Source organism: Macrobrachium rosenbergii, chromosome 17, assembly GCF_040412425.1.
Source record: "Macrobrachium rosenbergii isolate ZJJX-2024 chromosome 17, ASM4041242v1, whole genome shotgun sequence".
In the NCBI taxonomy this organism is placed as follows: domain Eukaryota; kingdom Metazoa; phylum Arthropoda; class Malacostraca; order Decapoda; family Palaemonidae; genus Macrobrachium; species Macrobrachium rosenbergii.
Window position 1 is genome coordinate 8016274 of NC_089757.1, and position 18620 is coordinate 8034893.

Below are 18620 nucleotides of genomic sequence, written 5' to 3' on the forward strand. Positions count from 1 at the left end.
AGGACATATGATCAGGATAATAATTTGTCTCTGCAAAATGATAGTGAAGACATTATTTTCCTTATAAACGTTAACATTGTTATAATAAATCAATGGAAAATAGAATAAAAAAGTAAATAATGTCACCATTAGGTAAAAAGTAAGTGCTCAATCTGTAGGCGAGAATAACTTCCATTTACACCGAAATATATCCAAATATTGTGATGGTTCACGCACAAAAAAAGCGACATTTAGGGTCAAGAAGAACCAAAGATAAAATATGTAGAAGAAGCAGTCGTACTAATGTGAAAGAAATTATTTTTTCTTTCAAGAAAAGAGAAAGAAATAAAGGATAAGAACCCATTAAAAGAGCCGCAGTCTTTTTTTGCGAAAAAGTAACAATCACCGTTAACACAGACAGCCCAGTATTCTTTTATAAGAATCTTTATACTATGAGCAGAATCAGAGTTCAACAAATTATCTTTCATGGCAGGAATCGTTATTTATGACTTGGCGGATTATAAGGGAACTTACGGTAGGTTGTTACACATTTCATAAAATTATACTGTATATTACCTCCGATAAAATTTATGATTGTGATAACTACCTCGAAACTAACTACATCTGGTTACGTAGGTATCACCAGCTCACTCAAAGCAAATATAATACCCTGTGTATAATACTAAAGAAAGCTGATTCTAAACCTTCAAATGTCTAAGTATCTCCTTGAACGAGCCACCTTCATTCCGTTTTCTAAAAGGATCCAGTCAGAACTGGAACGACCAAAAGGGAAAGGAGAAGTGAAAGTAAAGCTCTTATTGTTCCGGAGAACACTTGCACAAAAAGAGAGGGGAGGTTGTTCATCTCGTTCTTAAGGTTATAGAAAGGTCATAAAAACGAGTGAGTCGAAATAAACTAGAATGAAAATAAAGAATTAGTGAAACCGCTGGCGTTTTTTTTATGGCTGTGGAGGGCAACGTAGTGTTGAATAGCTAGCTATTTGTCGCCCGTGTTCAGTTTTTTTTTAGACTTTGTCTTGACTTTAAAATTCTTAGTTTGGTAACACATTTATCGTGAAACTAAACAATTCCTGTTATGATATCCAAATGTACCCGATCACATTTCTATTCCAAACGCACACGCAAAAAACACACACACACAATATATATATATATATATATATATATATATATATATATATATATATATATATATATATATATATATATATATATATATATATATATATATATAAATATGTATATATAATATATATATGTATATATAATATATGTATATAAATATGCATATATAATATATATGTATATATATATATATATATATATATATATATATATATATATATATATATATATATATATATATATATATATAATAAAAGGAGTCCATAAAAACGCCAAAATGTAGAAAGTGAATGCGATATTTCGGAGAACAACTGTTTCCCTCTACAGGCAGATATTGAATGAAATGAGAGTTACAGAAAAGAGGTATTTTTACCAAGAAATCCAGAGGTCATCTGTTGCGTCATTCCAGTTGACAATTTCTCCGAAATACAGCATTAACTTTCTACATTTGGGCGTTCTTATGGGCTTCTTTTATTAGATGGAATTCCGTTTTAACAGTATATCTATCTATCTATCTATATATATATTTATATATATATATATATATATATATATATATATATATATATATATATATATATATATATATATACATATACATATACACCTTTCCTCTTTAAATGGATGGTTCCAAAGGATGTTAACTATCCTGTTATCAATAAGTCGTTTGGACTGAGTTTGTTAACTCTATGCTCTTTTCCACTCTGATTGCAACACACCACAGTCGACTGACTACAGGCTCTTAGTTGAATAACTAGGTAGACTCGTGCACTATTTTTTTTTTTAAGGGAACCGATCTAGGTCGGCTTTTTTCGATCGGGATCGATCCCAGGACTCCCCTCGTGAGGCGAGGCACGTAAACACTGAACTATGTCAAACAATAGAAATCCTAGGAGAATTTCAACTTAGTTATCTATTTGTTCCCTTCAAAGGGAGGGTTAGTAATAAAAATGAATGGCAGTTGTCCATGAAATTTGTTGTGATATAAAAATTAAATGTCTGTTTGCAAATGCGTGCATAATTGTGTGCACTCTACTGAGATAAAATTGAGATAGCTGCCTGCTTTCATGACGCTGAACTCATTCTTTCCGAAAATCTTGAATAGGAAAAAAAGAATCTGGCAGCGAAGGTTTAACAGTTAGGTGAAAAGCAAATAGTATTCAAGTCCAGAGACAAGAATTATCCAGCAATATGTCTTATCAAAAAGAACCGTCAAATCATCTATGGGTTGAAAACTGCATGACTTAGGGTAAAAAAATTTTTTTTACGAGACATTCGTTTTGAGTTTTATGTTTAATCCTTCAAATTTTATCTAGGATGCTGTAAGAAACATAATTGCTTATTATGCACATCGAGCTGTGTCCACTGGTAAGTTGTACACGTCTATTACAAATGCTTGCTAGGTGAGGAATTTTGAAAGTCTCGTCAGCATAAGGTAAGCTCGCGACCTCTGGACCTGACAACGCGAATATGTTTGAGACGTAATGCCTATTGTGGTTTGCTCCATCAACAGACCATGAAGCTCTTGGGCTCATTAATGTTGCATTTCCCGTTCCTTCCTCAATTCTTCTACAATACAGTATCATGTATTTATCATTCCTCGTGCTTCTGAACTGAAAAAGGTTGGGAACTATTTTTAGTGTATTTTTATCTTCACGACCCCAGATTATTCAAGAATAATTGACAATAATAGAAGAAAGTAAATTATTGTAAGAATGAAATGAAAATCTTAAAAATCGACACAGAAAACTCCTTCAATCATCATAAAAGAATTATTAGATGGATAGGGAAAATATCCAATTGTGCTGTCTTGCGTTAAATTCTTTGTCACCGTTCCCTCAGCACTGTAACTGTGTCGCAGATCCTTATTGTAATCCTTCAAACTCTACAAAGCAAAGGCTCAGAGGAGAATGATGGTGAAAAACGGTAGGATAATCAAAAGAAGAGAAGCTTATCTACGGGCTAATTCGTTATCTTTTATAAACACAAAGTTTATATGCATCAGTACCTAGTAGTGACATCGCGTTCAAGTAAATACTATCTGTTATGTTTCTTGAAGTCCAAGTTCAAATCACTCAAGGCCAAGAAATAAAGGAACAATAACGACATAAGATGGCATATAATTACCTCAGTGTATTTTCCAGTGTCTTCTAAGGAAGTGGAGAATCAAAGATGACAATACCTGGAAGACACTATTGTCCTGGGCATTGGGGAAATCCCACACGGAAGAAAAGTATAAATAATGCAACTCAACTGCATGCACTTATCTTTAACCTTATTTGTAGAAATATTATTAGTTTCTCTTCTCTCTCTCTCTCTCTCTCTCTCTATTAATCCTTTAACAGTTTTATCCCCCTACTTCATATTTCATCACTTTCTTTCTATCTCATATGGATCGTAGTTAAAGCATCGCACTTGGTGTGCACTCAAGGTCAATGCCACATGGTAACTTCAGATAGTTATCTAGAAATACTGGAGAAGGTAAGAGATCCAGAACTAGAGATTCCTGCACTGAAGTTAATTTTTACATGGAATGATCTTTGGTGATTAATAATTATTACTGAATTCTACTACAATACAAACACACACACACACACACATATATATATATATATATGTATATATATAAATATGTTCGTATGTGTAGGCATATGTATGTCAATATATATTTATATATATAAAATTAAGAGTATATATGTATATTACATATACACCGATTACATTTCCTATTGAATGGGAGCAGTTTCAGACTGAGTTAACCTTTCGGTTCTCAGGAAGTTATTTTGGTAAGAGAGTGTTACTCCAAGAATTTCTGTTATAACTGAGATGCATCACAGTCAACAAACCATCGAATGCTTAATTCTTTGTTAAGTTAACAGGAGCCTAAAAGGATCTCTTAGTAATTGTCCAATAGATATTTCTCCCCATAGGACCGAATTTGGGTATCTTACTGGTGAAGTTAGGTTGTTAATTACAAACACACACACACACATACACACGTGTATATATGATCTCTCTCTCTCTCTCTCTCTCTCTCACACACACACACACACACACACACACACACACACACACACACATATATATATATATATATATATATATATATATATATATATATATATATATATATATATAGAGAGAGAGAGAGAGAGAGAGAGAGAGAGAGAGAGAGAGAGAGAGGAGAGAGAGAGAGAGGAAGATTTATTATGTATACACTTGATTAAATCTGTAGTCTTATAGGCCTATCTTTCCTGGATTTCCCAGCGCGTTAAAAAAAAAAAACAGCCAGTAGTTAGGCCTAGTGGCCGTTTTCGGCCACATCGTGAGAAGAGATTCCTAGGCTATTCCGATTTGAACTGCTTTGTCTTATTTTGTTCACGGGAGAGGAGTCGTGATAGAGTGTAGATATGATAGCAAAGTTGAAACTAAAGTAATACTCACAATTTGCTCTAAAATACTAGTAATAATTAGGTTTAAATCCCAACTAAAACTAACAAAAAATATTACGGACTAATGGGAAGGGGTATATGGATCATGTCTATTTGATCATTCTCGTGTACTGAAAATTTCCCCATGATGAAGAATGCTGATTTTTACTATCTCGTTAATGTTTACAGTATTTAATAAAAACTTATGAAAAGATAACAGACAATTTGGTTTATTTTACAAGCCAACACTTTTCCAGTCTTACCTTCTCGGTCTTCTACTTGCCTTGACTATAATTGCGAGTGAAGTTCACGTCACACCACGGGTATCGTATAAGTCGTAGTGTAAATAAACACTTCACTTTATGATTTCTGACTGTAGTAAACAGGACCAATCGTCGGAAAGCGTGGTCCTGTAAGGACAAAATTCACCATACGCTTATTTACCATTTTTGAGAAGTAGGCAGAAAGAAGGACCCTTCCTGTACTCAAGAAGTCTTTAGGGATAAGGAAGACAGCTCAGCCCTTTTCTTGACCATAGCATGTCGCATGGTGGGCGGCGGGCGGTGATCGAACCGGAACTTGCTCATGTGAGCCTAATACTCTACTACAAATCCACGGCATCTCTCTCTCTCACTCTCTACACAGGCACACAGGCACACACACACACACATATATATATATATATATAAATAAATAAATAAAATATATATATATATATATATATATATATATATATATATATATATATATATATATATATATATATATATATGCATATAATAGACAAACGATAAAGTTGCATATAATAGAAAACTGTTACAAAGTTACGCAGACATCACGGCAAACAAATGTTGTATGTGTAACAAGAGTTCGTAAATTTCTATGTACAGGAGCCGTTACCACAATATTATAAAAAATAGGTATCTTATGTAATACTAGCAGATGCTCGCTATCCATCACAAGTAGGGCCTGCTGCTGCTGTTCTAGAATTACCCACTTAGTCCATTTCGAAATGTTTAAAATCTCTGGACAGTTATTAAAATATTATCCTTGAAAGATGTCTTCACAACCCCAGGATTCTTTGAAGCAGTCTTCAGCTCCTGAAGCATTCCTGGAGAAACGCCCATTGGATTATAACGTCTTCTTTAGTCTTAAAGACTCCAGATGTATAACAGGAGTAGTATTTGCTGTGATCATCATGATGCAGGTAGTTCATAGTTATCACATGAGGTTAATTAAACATTTCATTTTAATTCTAAAGGTCAGGCAAGTTATATTTTGATTTGAAAAACCTGTACATTACTTTATAAAAAAAAAAGATGTCCTTACAAATTTATAAACATTTTATTGATAATACTCAGTCTCAACACATAAAACATGGAAAAGGGAAAAGGGAAGGGGGAGGGGGAGGGAAGAGGGATGGGAAAGGCGGAGGGGAGGGGAGGAGGAAGGGGAGGGGGTTATCGTTTTTCCATGAGGGAGTTGCGCAGAGAGGCAGCCAAGGAAACCAGTACAATAGATAGGATGCCTGTGAAATACTTCCTCAAAAGTAAAAGCAATTTTACTATACTGTTGCCTTGGAAGGGTGACTCGAAAGCTCTTTCATCATTATAATCTTTCTAACTTTTTCAGCCTTCTCCAATCTCTCTCTCTCTCTCACTCTCTCTCTCTCTCTCTCTCCTTCATTTCTCTCTTATGTTACTAAATTTTTAATGCCTAAGTTACAATGTACTATATATTTTTTTAGGTCATTAAAACTATCAAGCCTCTGAAAAAATTATGATAGCTAGAATAATAATAACCTTGTCATTCGGGGTTTCTTTTTTCGCAATTAAAAGAGATTTTCGGATGTTTTTGTCATCCGTAAACTTCATTTACTGTTCCCATTTACTGGGCTCAAATGCTCAATTGACTGTTGATTACTTCAGATTCGCTCTCTAAGACGCCATTTGATTTAGAAAAAAAAAATTGTAAAAGAAAGTACTGCATATTAGTAAACCGTTAGCAGCGATCAGCTTCGATTCTTTTATTTGTATTCCAAATAAATTTTTGGTGGGCGGTACAAGGGTACGCGTTCTATGTGAAGCGAATTGAAATATGATTCCGCGAAGTTTTTTACTTTTAAAATCGCTCCTTATTCTGTGTAAAATAAATATGGATCACATCATAATTCTACCTTATCTTTCCCGCCCAAACTTCATATCCTTATTCCTTACGATTGTGTTCAGAGGAATGTCAATGAAGTGAAAGTCAGGAAGTTCTTCCAAATGTCAATCAATTTTTTTTACCAAAACCCTAAACATTTTGAATTGAACTGGATGCAGAATGAATAAATTTGAAATAACACACTAGTTATTACTATTCCGTAATAATAATAACAATAATCCAAGAAGAGGAGTGTTGTTAACTGATTAATACACAAATATTAAACAAAATGGTTTTATTGTAACAATAAGAGAGAGAGAGAGAGAGAGGAGAGAACTCAATTTGGGTTGTCCTGACTACCGATCGAGGAAGGACCACGGCTGACCTCTTGCCTGTGACATTGAATACCTAATGCCCATATTGTTTTCGTCAACAATAGTAATATCGCTGATGGCATGTTTACCAAGGGAATGATGAATCATATCCTCATTACTTAAGGATATTAGGACATCCTGCTACAGTTTCAAGGCGTTCATTATACTTGCGAGTGTTGCGCATTCTTCATTTTTTTTTTTTATCCTGTCAGAGTACTTGCGCATCTCCTAAAGCCGGCAAGGAAATAATTGAATATATCCGAAATTTTCGAGTACCACATCTTTATTAGCAGGTTCATATATATAAGTAAATCATTAGATAGAAAACTAACAACCTGCGCAAGGTACATCGGTGTACAATGTAGCTATAATGACTTCTATTGGAATTTATACCTGTTTAGGTTTGATAAATAATGATTTATAATCTTTTTCAAAGTTTGTTCACTACTTATATCTTGTTTTATGTAGCCTGGCGATGATTTTATAGAAATCAGTGAAGTTGAAAATACGTCCCCTTCATTATCTACCTTGAAGGAAGCACACTCAAAATAAGAGTGCTTATTATGAAAGATGTCACATTACTGCTATTCACCATTCAGACATGATACGGAATAAAGGTATTGATCTCTAATAACAGAGTATACCTCTCGTACGCAGAACTGCAATTTCTGAGACAATTTTAGCCTACTGGCGTCTGCAGAATGGTTGGTAAATAACGCATAATTCTAAGTTGGTAACGTGGCAGTCCATTGTTCCGTTTTAGGTAGCGGATCACCTCTGTAGATTACAACGCACAAACATATATGCATTTTTTCATTCTGAAATGTGTCAAGGACGAACTGGGAAGGGAGAGCAATGTACCACTAATTATAATGAACGATGACACTATAATTTGTTAAGAGTTGTGAAACATGAAAAGATGATAATTTAGAACGACCAAAAAAACTCGAAAGAATAGTTTGATCAGTCTATCCACCTTTATGAAAAAGAAGAGAAACGATTGCATTTACATTCATATGAAAGTTAAACCTGATTTTCATTTGCAAGACACAATATCATAAATGTTAGAAAGATATGCTTTTTTATACTTATTTTTTCATGGAAAATGAAATTTTTCTGCAAGAAGCAATGAATATTTTCCAAAAAAAAAAAAGAAAATCTGAAATTAAATGTGCAGTTGAGGTCTTAAGCTTCAAAATCTCTTAACATAATAATAATAATAACTGCAACAGCACAACCAGCAGTAATAGTGGTACTGCTACTTTCAATAATACTGGTAGTAACTGAGAACTGAGAATTGCAATGCTTACATCTAATTGATTTATTAGAAGAACGCGAACGGCAGCAATACTCTCTGATGTTACTTTGATAATTGACATGGAAACATCAGTTAATTCCCATAGAAATATTTCTATACTTTGTCTAACTTAATAACTTACTTTAATTTACATACTTTCTATAAATTTATTTGGATATTTATCAGATTAATTTCAAAAGAAAAGCCAAGCCTTAAGCTTTTGAGTTTTTATTTTTTTCATATTTTTCGTTTATCTATTCACTCGTCTTTTAATCTTCCAGATATCAAATTTCTTTATCAACCATTTTTTATCAAAAGTAAAATCTCGTTCTTTTGACAAAAATACCAATGGAACAAGAACTTAGGCTTAACAAATATTCGCCTGTTACATGGGTGAAAATGTTTTTGGGAACTCAAATTAGGTTATACATTTTCTTAAGGCTGAAAGATCGAGAACAGAATGAATGCTTATGACAAGATCATTTGATGGCCTTCTCTTAAGCGACAACAAACCAGTATCATAAAAAAGGAGCAAATTAAACGATTCAAGAAAACGGAGAAGTGGAGAGAATTCTACATCCTAAAAATACGCGTAAAAGTATCCTTGAGATTGAGGACTCTGACGAGACTAAAAGGATAAAAGAATGGAGGCAGCATTCAACTAAGGAACCCTAGAGAGTAATAATCAAAGTTTCATGTACTGAGGAAGTTTAAAAGGACAAGTTCATTACACAGGAGTTGATTTATTCCATGGCAGATGGAAGAGGAGATCGTTCATTAGACAAAAAAAAAAAAAGTAGGTAAGAGCATCGTGAGATATAATAACACTCCATACAAAGATAAGTTCTGTATAATGTGAAAGACTGTTCCGAGTGGGAGTTCAAGCGGGACCTGTAGGGCTCTGTTATTTTTATTTCTGTAAAAATAAACTCATGTGTGGGAGCTGTACAATTTCCATATTCTCTAACATTATTCTATATGTAGAGTGAGACAAAAGTTTAAAATGGAACCAAGTTTAGTACTTACACTTAACCTAATGCAAACTACTTTTCTTGGTTTTTCCTTTTTTTTTAGCACATCAGAACGAATGAGAGCTTCCGCCAGACACTAAAGTATAGTCTGTACATGATGAAAAGCGCGCGCGCACACACACACACACACACACACACACACACATACACATATATATATATATATATATATATATATATATATATATATATATATATATATATATGTATGTCAACAGGTATAGGCTGTACTTTAGTGTAGGGCTGAAGATCATATATACATACAGTATATGATTGTGTGCAAATATACATACACACATATATATACATATACATACATATATATATATATATATATATATATATATATATATATATATATATATATATATATATATATTATATATATATATATACGAGTGTATATGTGTGTATGTATATGAGTGTGTGTGTATATAGACAGAGGAGGATAGAAAAACACATAAGACCCACATCAGCGCAACTATTTTGATCACCTCAACAAGGAAAGTTTTTAAACATAAATTTTACTCAAACAAAAAATTTTTCTAGCCGAAAAACTTAATCAAATCTTGACATCCTCAAACATAAAAGACAAAAACAGATTACACCCACTAGGTTTAAGCACAAAATGAACTATGCATGACCTCAAAACAGGCAAACAAAAATATGCAATAAGACGAAGCCGCAAACACAAATGAGGAAGAAGAGGAAGAAAGAACAGACTGCTGACTCCACCAACCTGACGCTACCATACTGGTCGACAGAAAACGACAAAATTAACGACCCTGTAGCAACAATTCTGGGGAATCCTGAAGAGGAAGGTCACCGCTGGCGACGCCTGCCTATAAGAAGCCTGGCGCGAGGTTACTCAAGTCAGTAGTTTAAGAACGACTGGAGAGGCGGAGCTCATGTCTGCTCTCCTACGATAACTCCTCTGTTGGTTTCATTCATCTCGAATATTTCACTTAATGATTAAGTTTGTTCGGAATACGTCTGCATCTAACATGAAGTTTAAACGTAAGTAAAACGGTTTTGTTTATTCCGAGCTTTATTCAAGTGCCACTCAAATAAATTACGTCGATTCAATATTTTTACTTTTACTTGAATTATTGGAGTATTTTTGTCAAGTAATGATTTATTTGGAACAGGTTGCTTTAAATAACAGAGTGATGAGTGACTGGTAAAGTCGACAAAGAAATGTGCCATGTGCTGTGCCTTCAAAGCAAATAATTTTTTTTTTTTAGATTATGCTCTTGGTTGCAAAATTGCAGAGCCTATTATTATTACTGTTAGTACCTCTTGATATAATCTAAATTGATATCTTTGACACGATATAATTTTGAGGATAAGAATGCTATCGGAAAAACTTTTTTAAAGTTATGTACTATTAATGCAACATATCGAACAAGCTTTTAAAACGAGTGTCATTTAATCATTTTGTTTTTATGCATTTCCTTCCTATTTAGTTCTGCTACGAACAGAGACTTACTCTAAGCTTTAGTTATTGAAGAACTCAAAACGTACAAATATACGAAAAGTAACATAGTTCATACTTAAATCTAACTTTCTCCAACTTAAGATACTAATACAATAAATGGATACGATAAGAAACACTTTCTTTTACTGATATAAAATTTCCGCACAGTTTAAAAGTATTTTCCATTCGATTTGCCAGATCTTGTAATCATGTGTATTGCACTGACGGTGCCGAGTGTCCTTGGAGACTCTTGGTCATGGGGGAACGGGCGCGGCCCTTCACCCGCCACACCGAGTAGGGCAAGGTCTTTCGATACCACGCCTGTCATTCCACTGAGCCGCGACTCCAAGTCCTTGTCGTCTGATGTCCCCGGCGATGTCAAAGAAGACCCACATCGTGAGACCGATACAGCACCGAGGTTCCTCGGTCTGGGCGATAAATTATGCTCTATCGGAATTGGAATCAACGTAAGTGATTGATTCGAACGTGTTCTTTCGTGCCTTTTTTATGTAATGAAGTATGTATTTGAATTCGTAATGAATCTTCTGTTGAGATATAAATATATATATATATATATAAATATATATATATATATATATATATATATATATATATATATATATATATATATATATATATATAATTTATTATTTTTATTTTGCAGTGTAAGAAACCCCTTCTGGCTAAGCCAAACAGTATCCATGGGGTTACCCGACCAGGCATCCCTATTCCAGGATCGTTTCCAGCCCCTGTGAACATCCCTACTATCAACCACAACTCTTATTCTCCCATCAACCACGACTCTTATCCTCCTCCCATCAACCAGAACTCTTTCGTGTCTCCTCCCCGACCACATCAAGATCTGTTACCTAGCCATCCATCGCCACACGCGCATGAAGCTGAGCCTACCATCATCCACCACCATACCCATACCCACATCCATCATGTCCCTGGAAGTGATGTCCACCCCGTCCCGCATCCTCATGGAGACCTCACAGGAAACTTCCAGCCCTCTCCTGGACTTCTCAGTCAAGAGCCCCTCTTCCGACCACCTGTCCCAGCATACCGTGAAGAGTGCACGTGCGTGCATGCCTCCTTCTGCTCCTCTTACGATGTCATCGCCAGGAGCTCCTCAAACGACATTAGCGATCTCATTGATGCTAGAAACCATAATCCCGACATCAGGTCAAATTCCACATCAGAGGCTGATGATGAAGAGACCCACCAGGGGGGAGAAAATACTAAAGAGAAGAACACCTCCAGATTAGGGAATTCTTTCTCCGCAGTTGAAGCTCACGCTGGAAATCGCACACGGAGGGATACCTTGACAGGTGGACATCGTGCAGATGGACATCATGAGGCTGGCAGTGTAACCAGCGATGCTGAGGCGGTAAGTGTTAAAATGAAAGTGAAAGTTTATCACAATTTTACTATCTTCCTCTCGGTCCACCTTTCTTATTTATTGACAAAGCTCTGATTCGGAATGTTTTCTTTGCCTTCCCGTTGAACAAAAACAGACCTAGTCATGAAAGTAATCAGTATTGTGGTTCGGTCAATTTGAAAACTGAACATCAGACCTAATTTTTGACATGATATAACAACGAAATGACCAATAGAAATTTCTGATCATATCGTCATATCGCCAAATGCAATTTCCAAGCCAAATACACTGTCATATATAGTATGTTCGTAGCTTAATGTCGGTAACCCAGTTCAGATAGCTTAGTTACTTGTAGGATACATAGCCTTTACAACTGCACTTTTTTTTCTGATCAGCTTTCTTTCCTGTCGTCTACTGTTATCTTTTTACCTTCCCGTCATGGTAATGAATAAGCTCTTAAAACAACATTTCTTTTTTTTTTTTAGCGCACTCTGAGATACACTCCAGGCCAGGCTGGCTGCGGCGCGGCTTACGTTTGTTGCCGTAATCCCCTCCCTCAGCCAGTGCACCACCAGCCCGTCTGCGGCCAACGACGATCCAGCGGTATCGTCGGTCGAGTCAAGAACCCCCACTACGTCAACGGCGACACTGAGTTCGGGGAGTACCCTTGGCACGTAGCTATTCTCGACGTTAACGGGGTCTACATTAGCGGTGGTGCACTCATTGATGACAGGCATGTTTTGACGGCTGCTCATAGCATTAACAAGTAAGTTGAATGCTCAATGCTCTGTCAGTTTAGTTTCCAATGATCCTAAGGCTGTTCTTTGGCAATGTACTTTGAGGCATAATTTAGTTAATAGTTGATTGTCATGTTGTTTCTGTTTTTCACTGCCATCGAATTAACTAGGTCAACCTATGGCTTATGGGGGGAATAAAAATTGACTAAAAATGATGGTTGTGAAGCCGAGTTTAACAAATGGTGAAGGATTAGTAGTTAAATTATCCACAGACAACTAATGATTCATGCATCTCTTACAACAGTATCAACCCTTTGCAAATGATCATTCGTCTTGGTGACTGGGATGTATCGGGTCAACACGAGTTTTACCAACACATCGAGCTTCCAGTGGCCTACGTGGTGATCCATCCAGAGTTTTACGCTGGAAACTTGCAGAACGACATCGCCGTCATACGTATGCAGAGTTATGTGGATTTCAATGTCTAGTAAGTAGTTATCTTTCATTGCTTTCTTGAATGCGATGCATGTTATTTTGAAAGACAACGTTTTGTAGTATTTCATATATATATATATATATATATATATATATATATATATATATATATATATATATATATATATATATATATATATATACATATATATATATATATATATATATATATATATATATATATATATATATATATATATATATGCAATATATGTATATATATATGCATGAATTTCATACTTTCCAAAGTATCCATTCCCTCTTTGATACCATCTGTCAACATAAGGATAGAACTGGAAGGCAAATCCAGTTCATGACCTGTGCACTTTATAAACTCACACCTGTTCTATCTCTCAACAGCCCTCATATATCTCCGATCTGCTTGCCTGACCTGGGATACAGTTACTTCGTGGGCAAGAGGTGTCACTCTACTGGGTGGGGCAAGGACGCCTTCGGAGATCACGGCCAGTTCCAGACCATCCTGAAGGAGGTCGAGCTGCCTGTCGTTGAGCACCATCAGTGTGAGGCTGCACTTCGGCAGACGAGACTCGGCTATCAGTTCTCGCTGCACCAAGGGATGGTGTGTGCAGGAGGCGAGCAAGGGAAGGATACTTGCGAGGTAACATCCGCTTTGTCTTTCATCATTTACATACACGAATATTTAGGTGTACGATGAGATGCGTATTCTGTTGATATACACAGAGTGTTTGGACACGAGGAAAGTGAAACAACGTTATGCAAGATACTTCGCCTTTACCAAAGCCATTTGCTTGCCTTGGAGTAAAGGCAAACGATCTTGCACTTTCCTCACGGCCAAATATTCAGTTTGTATTCTACATGATGTTTCCAGTAATAGATGTTATTTATAAGTCGATATGTACGGTATTTGGTAATTCTCTAACAATGATAACACCAATGAAGATGATGACAATTATTACAAAGATTAGATAGAAATATAGAGATGCTTAAAAGCATAATTATCTCTGACTAGCTTCACTGAGGTCAATGTCAACAGTATCTTTTATCTTTTTTTTCAGGGCGATGGAGGCGGACCCTTGGTCTGCACAGGCCCTGACGGAAGCCTCCAGCTTGTTGGTTTGGTATCGTGGGGCATTGGCTGTGGCCAGTACGGCGTGCCAGGAGTCTACGTGAACGTTGGGCATTACACTCAGTGGATTCACACCATCACAAACGCTCCCTGAGTAATTTCTCGAGGGCGCTCGGGGTATCCCATCGATGTTGTTCCTTGTTGCATTTAGTGTCCGTAGTCTTTAGTGATTTTCCTTCTTCAGGAGGATTCATTGTAAGCATAAATTATGCAGTACTCAAGTGTTAATTTTTTTTATATTGTAATCTTGCCATTATTCCAAAATAAATTATTTAATTTGAAGTCTAACATTCTGTATGTCCTTTGGTTTTCTGTTCATTATATTTAAAGATTTTCATGTGATCTTTTTATACCAAGATGGCAGAGTCATGCTAGTTATCATAACTCATCAAAGGCGTCAAAGGGTTTTATATACGGCGAAACTGCGGCTTAAAAATTTGGAGGCAATTGTAAAAACTGGAAAACCTCAGACTGACGTATTTCAAAATTTCTAAGCTGAAAGGACGTATTTATATAATAAGCATTTAATCTTCTCCACTGCATTGGATACTAAGATGGCACTGTCAGGTCAGTTGTTTACAATGGAGTTTGATCTATAAATAACCATCCTCTGTCAGTAAAAGTAGTAGTTGTAGTAGAAGTAATAGTAGAAGAAGGAGAAGAAGAGGAGGAGGGAGGCTGGGTTGAGAAATAAGAGGGGCGATACGCTTTTGTTATTGTATCAGAGTCCACAATTATGTTGTAAGCTTGAGTCGTCACATCTGCAAAAGCCGCGCTATGGTTCAAATAAACTATTGTCTAGAATGTTTTCACTTTTCAAGGTACACAGTCTTTGCATTTAATATGAAGAATATATATTGCAAATAGCGATTTGTTTTCTCGTTCTATGTATGTACATTGTCTGAAACATCCTTGGCATTTAAAAGGGAAAGCGTGTCATTGCTTCGTTTAATTAGCATTTTGAATGGATTTCCGTACAACAGGTAACAACCCGTGAAATCAATACGCCTGAGACCGTTTGACTTTCATTTAACAGGAAAGTAGAAACGGTTTGCTTCTCATTCAACAACAGTTTTTAGAACATCACAGTTAAATTGAAATGTACTAAATATTACAATTAACTGAAAGGAAATATAAGCACAAAGATATGTATGTAGCTTTTTCGTTGAAAACTTTTCTTTTTATGTGGTGGGCGGGTCGGAGGGTATGACATCAACTGGGCGTGGATTGCTTTTCGGCCGAAAATGACTATTTTTAATCTTGAAATAGGAAAACGAATAGCGTTTCTTAATGCTACCTTGACCATGGCTATGACGAATCCCCACTGAAGACTGAACTGTGACAAATACAGTTCTTCTGATGTAATATGATTCATTATATATGACAAACAATGATTATGATCAAAATAAACGCTTTACGCTAAAAGAATTTTCCGAGAATTAGAAAAATTTTTATTATGGAAAAAAAATATCACCGACGGAAAAAATCAATAGCAGGAGATGAAGAGGAGGCTTAGTGCTTAATTCTTTCAAAATAATAAAAAAATATCTTGGTTAACAAGCCCGGCCCCTTGGAATGATGCGACTGTTTGATATTGCATTGAAAACCTAAGAAACTGACCTAATGTAAATAAATGAACCCCCTAAAAGAAGATGGAAAAGCAAAGTAACCAATGTATGTTTACAAGCAAACTTACTGGGTAGGTAAAGAATTTATTCAAGTCACTGAAAATCAATAAATGATAAACAAAAATATAAGAAAACACCAACTTTAATCACATTTAGGGAATGGCTTTAAGCAGCTTGGTTATAAATAAGTTACTTTACTCAAATGGCGAAACACAGGGCGAGAAAAACTATTTTGCGTCTCATCATAAAAATAATTACTTTTTTTTGTATTTCTTTTCAAGTGCACCATTATGCCTTTCTCTTGCCAGCTCTCTGAATTATGATATAATTGCCCTATAAAAGGGCACTAATTAATCTGATTTTCAAGGCTTATAAAGCCCTGAACTATTATTAACGACAGCATCTATTTAGATGAGTTTTCTTTTCTTCTAACCATCTTTTTTTTCGAGGCTAGGGATTGATTGCTGAAAACCTGCCTTATCATTTAAGAGGTGAATGTACTTCAGTTATATCCTACCAGTTTTCAGGGACACAAAACTACAACACTCTAATATAGAGGAAAGGGTACCGATCTTAGCACTAAGTAAAATCGAAGGCTCTGTACATAAATGAAAGGGTCCTGTTAGCACTATGAAGCAACTTTCGCGCAAGAGTCCGTGCAGACTAAAAAAAAAAAAAAAAAAAAAAAAAAAGCCAGCAACAGAAACACTTTCGACCAGAGTGAACGTGACACTCTACGTGAGAAGACCCCGGAGGTTTGCTAAAAGGGAGAGTAGATTTGTGAAGTGAAAAAAAAAATTGTACTCTTTAGTGGAAACCAGTAGGTTAAAAAGGCTAGTTTATGCCTTGTTAGTGAGTACGTGAATTGATCTATCTTCTGTTCTTTCCCCTTTTTTAATTTTCTTTATTTTTCCATAATTGAAATGCGCTTTCCACTTCATCGAATCACCTCTCTTTTTTCTATCAACGCATAATGATTTTTTCCGAGCCTGATTATGAGTACACACTTAGGATGACGATGTTGGAAGAAGAGCTGGTTAATTAACTGTAAATGATCTGGCGTCACGACTATTAGTGTCACTGACGACGAGAAGAAGGGGACTACTGAGCATAAACAATCTGCATCGAGTGCATATGTTTCGTTTGCTTAAGGACAGCAAGTGCTTGCAAGCTAAGACATTATCGATTCTCTTAGTCCAAAAAATCTTTCGAACATATTTTCATTAATCACAGCAGGTTTAGGTGCAAGGTTAGCGATACAGATGTGACAGCCAGCCAACAGGCAGAAGATGGATAGACAGATCGAGGAAGGGGGATTTTATAAGTAGGAAGTCCTATGTTAGAAAGAAATTGTTATAGAATAAAAGAATGTCTCTGTTTTTTTGCTCTTTTTCAGTTCAGTGCTTATTCCATTCACGATTTTTATGCATACAAGTGAAAAGGGGCCTTTATGCACTAAATGAGACTGTGAATTTCTCTGAGCCAAGTTTTTATTGATTACAGATGTGAACCCCCGCTCTCATCCCACAAATCTTCGAAAGTATCTAATATAAAATTCGCCTATATAAGATGCACCCTAAAAATAAACAAATGTCTTCGTTATCTCATCCACTCACCCATTCCAAAGAACAAAAATGCTTGCATAACAATATTTTTGGCAATATTAATACACTACTCACTACATATGCAAAATTATCGTGTTGGTTTCCACGATTACGCCATAAACCCACTGGTCGAGGCATAAGAATAGAGGAGAGGGATCTAGGCTCAATTTCACGAGGACTAACCCCAACTTGCGTAAAGGAATCCCAGGATAATAATGAATGAATATTTTCTTCTCTTTACGTCTGTAATTCCGGGAATAACCCAACTCCGATTCAGTGGGGTTCGTCACTTTCACTTTCACTAGTATCATTACCTTAGATTTGGGTCACACAAGAGGAAGAACAAAAAATATGAATTACGTCAAAAAACACCGGGACGGAAATCATTATTTCTTCATAAAAAAGGGTAAACATCACGTACTATGATGGAGACGGGTGGCCTTGTAAGGAATCGATACGCTTTGAAAGAAATGTCTCTATAAAAGGAAAACGGAAATCGTCGTTTCCGAACAACAAAAGAATAGATAATCGATCTATTTTAAGAGTTTTACGGAGCGATAAATTAAGGAGTCCCTTTATTGTTACCATTTCTATGACGAACTGCCATCCAATAACTTGGAACACACAGAAATTACCGGTCTGTGTAAATTACTATATGTGTTAAATTCAGATGCTGTTGATTATTACTGAAGGATATCGTGGTCTAACGAGACTGGGGTCGAGATCTGAAGTGTTCAGAAACTTGATAACATTTAGCTATCCTGAAGAGAGAGAGAGAGAGAGAGAGA

The 18620-nt window shown here is 35.7% G+C and overlaps 2 protein-coding genes across 3 annotated transcripts in view; one reads left to right on the forward strand and one right to left on the reverse strand.

Annotated features, from left to right (window-relative positions):
• The window catches only part of LOC136847703 (uncharacterized), a 423779-nt gene that overhangs the window by 60926 nt on the left and 344233 nt on the right, over positions 1 to 18620 (reverse strand). The gene's annotated exons all lie outside the window — the stretch shown is intronic.
• LOC136847701 (uncharacterized) lies at positions 10273 to 14882 on the forward strand. The gene is made up of 7 exons (XM_067119549.1): positions 10273 to 10419; positions 11078 to 11346; positions 11544 to 12269; positions 12746 to 13026; positions 13302 to 13484; positions 13853 to 14111; positions 14530 to 14882. The coding sequence occupies exons 1-7, from the start codon at positions 10371 to 10373 to the stop codon at positions 14692 to 14694; spliced, it is 1932 nt and encodes a 643-aa protein (XP_066975650.1). The 5' UTR covers positions 10273 to 10370; the 3' UTR covers positions 14695 to 14882.